Source organism: Sinocyclocheilus anshuiensis, unplaced genomic scaffold (genome assembly GCF_001515605.1).
Source record: "Sinocyclocheilus anshuiensis isolate Anshui unplaced genomic scaffold, SAMN03320099.WGS_v1.1 scaffold245, whole genome shotgun sequence".
NCBI classification, from domain to species: Eukaryota; Metazoa; Chordata; class Actinopteri; order Cypriniformes; family Cyprinidae; genus Sinocyclocheilus; species Sinocyclocheilus anshuiensis.
Genome location: NW_015536478.1, coordinates 406806 through 411306, shown reverse-complemented (window position 1 = coordinate 411306; position 4501 = coordinate 406806). Strand labels below are relative to the sequence as shown.

At 36.6% G+C, this 4501-nt stretch overlaps 2 protein-coding genes across 2 annotated transcripts in view; both read right to left on the bottom strand.

The window, feature by feature from the left end:
• LOC107663956 (14-3-3 protein gamma-B) overlaps window positions 1–494 on the bottom strand; it is a 16402-nt gene extending 15908 nt beyond the window's left edge. Inside the window, exon 1 of the mRNA XM_016454424.1 lies at window positions 277–494. Within this exon, the coding sequence (XP_016309910.1) occupies window positions 277–363 (87 nt within the window). The 5' untranslated portion in view covers window positions 364–494. The remainder of the gene's footprint in view (window positions 1–276) is intronic.
• Window positions 495–3317: 2823 nt separating this feature from the next.
• Window positions 3318–4501, bottom strand: part of LOC107666942 (scavenger receptor cysteine-rich domain-containing group B protein-like) — a 13902-nt gene continuing 12718 nt past the window's right edge. The window contains exon 9 of the mRNA XM_016458515.1: window positions 3318–3981. Within this exon, the coding sequence (XP_016314001.1) occupies window positions 3668–3981 (314 nt within the window). The 3' untranslated portion in view covers window positions 3318–3667. The remainder of the gene's footprint in view (window positions 3982–4501) is intronic.

The following is a 4501-nucleotide window of genomic DNA, read 5'->3' as shown; positions in this document are numbered from 1 at the left end:
CAGCAGGACTGTGACCTGTCAGTCGATCCGGATCAACTTATACGGGCCTTTAAACTGAAGAACGCGCACTCTAATTCGAATCGATATAAGAACTGGAAGATCTTTAAAAAAAAAAAAAAAAGACTCGATCTTAAACTTCCAGTGGCAATGCCAATGCATAATTTTAGACAGCTAGAACGTAATTATGAAACAAATAACGTGAAGATAACTATCCGAATAGCTGAATCATTCATGAATTATGAATGCAGATAATAATAAAGCAAAAGTTGCACTTACCGATTTCATGGCAGCAGCCATATCGTCATATCTCTCAGCCTGCTCGGCCAGTCTTGCTTTCTGAACCAGCTGCTCGCGGTCCACCATGTTTAAGTTGCTTCAGGAGCTGTGTATGGGTGATCGAGGTGTATTTGGTGAATATGCAGTCTTGCCGCTGCAGCTGCTCTCTGCTGTCTGTGCGACGCGCGCGTGCCGATGCAAGACCCACCCCCCCCAACTTTCACTGGATTGCGTCATCAGTTGTGAGGGGGGTGCGGTGCACCCTCTGCGTAGTGACGTCATTAACATGGGAATATTGCGCGACAGTGACTTGCCGAATCATCCCGTATAATTTAAATGTGACCCTGGAGCACAAAAGCAGTCTTAAGTCGCTCGCTGCAGCTGCTCTCTGCTGTCTGTGCGACGCGCGCGTGCCGATGCAAGACCCACCCCCCCCAACTTTCACTGGATTGCGTCATCAGTTGTGAGGGGGGTGCGGTGCACCCTCTGCGTAGTGACGTCATTAACATGGGAATATTGCGCGACAGTGACTTGCCGAATCATCCCGTATAATTTAAATGTGACCCTGGAGCACAAAAGCAGTCTCAAGTCGCTGGGGTATATTTGTAGCAATAGCCAACAATACATTGTATGAGTCAAAATGATCAATTTTTCTTTTATGCCAAAAATCATTAGGTTAAGTAAACATCATGTTCCATGAAGATATTTTGTAAATGTCCTACTGTAAATATATCAAAACTTGATTTTTGATTAGTAATATGCATTGCTAAGAACTTCATTTGGACAACTTTAAAGATGATTTTCTCAATATTTCGATTTTTTTTTTGCACCCTCATCACCTTCATTGATTTTTTTCTGCCTTCAGTGTTTGCTTTTCCATGAAATCTTCCCTGACTGTTTTGTTTTTGTGTGAATGTATTGTGATCTTATGTTTGCTCTTTTAAAGTATCTTGTGATGTTTTTTAAGAGAGCAATTTAAAAAAGAATAGCCAAATCATAGTCAGGCTCAATAATTAGAGGGTTATTTATTTATTTGCTTATTTATTTATTTTTATTAGAATTTTTATATAGGTTAGAATATTAAGAATTATAGTGTTACCAGTTTGCTAGCCTTTGTATGATAACCGGGGCTTGTTGTCACACAGTACATTTTACTCCAGTGAATTTATTTTTTATGGTTGATTTAGTTTTCAAAGTTATTTTCTGTAGAGATACATACCGTACCTGCTTCTTGGCTACAGAAAAGCTATTGAAAAAGTCAAAAGTCAAAATCCAGACTCCCTTTATTAACTAATATGTTAATTATAACTAGTAACTTAGTAATATGTATTGCATATTCATTATTTTATCAAATTTGTTTTAAATGTAGATAATTAAACCTTTATTATATAGAGCACATGCAGTAAGAATAAATAATGTGTTATTTTGACTTAATGGAGGAGAATTGTATAGATGTTTAAATTAAAAAAACAGCTTTAGTCCACCTCTGTTAATAATAAGAGATTCATAGCTTTATTTCCACATATATTGACAAAAACATTGACGTTTCACCCCAATATTTTAGGAAAGTCTGTACAGTAAAAACAAAGTTACATCAAAAACATTTGATCAATTGTCTTCTTTTTCTTTACTTTTTTTATATTTAGGATATCAAATGTTTAAATATATTATATATAAAATACCTTAACATCATTTTTGCCCCACATTTCTTTCCTAGCTCATAAAATAACCACCTAATACACTAAGAGGTTATGCAGTTAGGCCAATGACATGGTTTAGTTTCCTCAATGGAAATGCAATATTCCTTTTATCCCATTAATTTTTATTCTGTTCATCTACTCCAAAAAAATAAAATAAAATAATAATAGACAAAAGAACAGAAGAAAATGAAAACCATTTTTTGCATTAAAGCCATTATTTTTCCCAATCAAAATGGACCTGAGAACATTTTTTCTGAGCAAGCCAAATTTTTTTCCCCCGACTGAATAATGAAGGCTTTTCATTCAACAAAATGCAAAGATCTACATCATGGGCATCGCTAGACCATTTTTAGGGGGGCTATAGCCATCTTTGTCATAAATCCAGTTTACAAAATATCATGGGGGAGCAATAATCGGTTCCCCATCTACTGTAGCCTAAGTTTTCACTGCGTTCACCCCTCATCACACCACAGCTGCTTCTTCCAGCAAAAATGAAGCACATGAACGCATACTTTATAAAAGGATCATGCTGCCATTTTCAGTTGAAAATTTAACTTTCAATATAATATATATTCCAGTGCATGTAGCAAATAGGTTTGCATACTTGAGCTAAGAGGGTTGTACTAGAAATGCAAACAGTAAAATGTTGTGTTTGTACAGTAAACAGATTGTGTGTGTGAGATCGTGAAGACTTGAGTTTGGCTTATTCAGTACTCAAATGTTATACCTATTTATGCAATACAAACGATCTTCCCACCCCTATCCGGAATGCTGAATCCCTGACAACTTTCAAGCGACAGCTGAAAACTCATCTCTTTCGAAGCTACTTGACTTCATCATCATCATCATTATAAAAAAAATAAATAAAAAAAATTCTCTCTCTTTATTTATTCCTTCTCTTTCTAGCTTGTACTTATTTGAACAATGTCTAGAAACTTGGTATTACAAGCACTTCCTGTATCTGTTTGCCTCTTTAAGAAGAATCGCTTTATGTATCCCCAAATTGTAAGTCGCTTTGGATAAAAGCGTCTGCAAAATGACTAAATGTAAATGTAAATGTAAATATATATTTTTTATTATTAGGCTATTATTATTATTATACCCTCACTGGGGGCTGAGCCTCTTTAAAATGAAAATCCTAGAATCGCCCCTGATCTACATTCTTAACTTTTAAGATATGCAACACAACAATCTTCAAATATTTAAAATCGAAATATTTTATGTTTTACTTTTAGCATTCAGGAAACAGATCCAGAAGAATCTAACCTTTTTTTATAATCGGAAACGTACTAGAAGTACAGTACATACGTTTTTTATGGCATAATAAATTTGGTGCTTGCAATCAAAATGACAGGCTAAAAAGAGTCTAAAACTTTGGTTTCCACTGTATATCAATAGTTCAGCATATTTATTCACCTATGTGTACACATTCTTATAGTTTATAAAGTGCATAATTAGAATTTTCATTCATAATATTTATTACAGTTATTTATATAACAGTATTAGCATAATTTATTTTTTCTTGTTTCACACCCAATAACTATTTCCTCTTTAAAATCTCCTCGGTTGGCGTGAGGGGTTATGTACAAAATTTATACAAGTCCTGGAAACTCTTTCGCCCCCACTGTATTCACTGGACCGGGGTGGTGGGTGTGGCTTGCGGTGGGCGTGGCCTGTGGTGGGTGGAGTCATTAGAGTCCACATGTGACGCTGGCATCCTCTGAATGGTCACAGTTGTGGACGTTCCATGCTATGTGAGAGCACAGAGTGAGAGCAGCTTCTCTGCCTGTGCACTTCAGATTGTCCATCTGGATTGTGCTACGGCCGGGACCAAAGTAGGCCATCACCTGGGCGGCTTTAGGCAGCCCGCAGCCCATCTGCCTGCACACCACCTTCGCATCCGCCAGATCCCAAGCGTCATCGCACACGGTTCCCCATTCTCCTCTCAGGAATATCTCCACACGGCCCTCGCAGCGGTTCAGGCCCCCAATGAGCCTGATGGTACCTTGAGAAGAGAAAGAAAGGCATAAGCTGTGTGCCAATTCAAACACTAGTCATCCTAAACAGTAAGTGAGATTAGAAATAGTGTGCCCTAAATCATAGTATGCAGAAAACAGATGGTCAAAGGCGAAAAATTCGTAGTTTTGTAGAAGTGGGCATTCAAGCACGCTTTTTCAGTTATTATTTTTTACAACCCCATATTATTTTAAACATTTTCTTGCTTAAAGGAACACTCCACTATTTTTGAAAATAGCACCCTTTATACAGCACTTTTAGCTGTAGCTTAGCATAGATCATTGAATCTGATTAGACCGTTAGCATCTCGCTCAAAAATTACCAAAGAGTTTCTATATTTTTCCTATTTAAAACTTGACTCTTCTGTAGTTACATCGTGTACTAAGACCTATGGAAAATGAAAAGTTGCGATTTTCTAAAAATATAAAAATAAGAAAAATATAGAAACTCTTTGGTCATTTTTGAGTGAGATGCTAACGGTCTAATCAGATTCAATGATCTATGCTAAG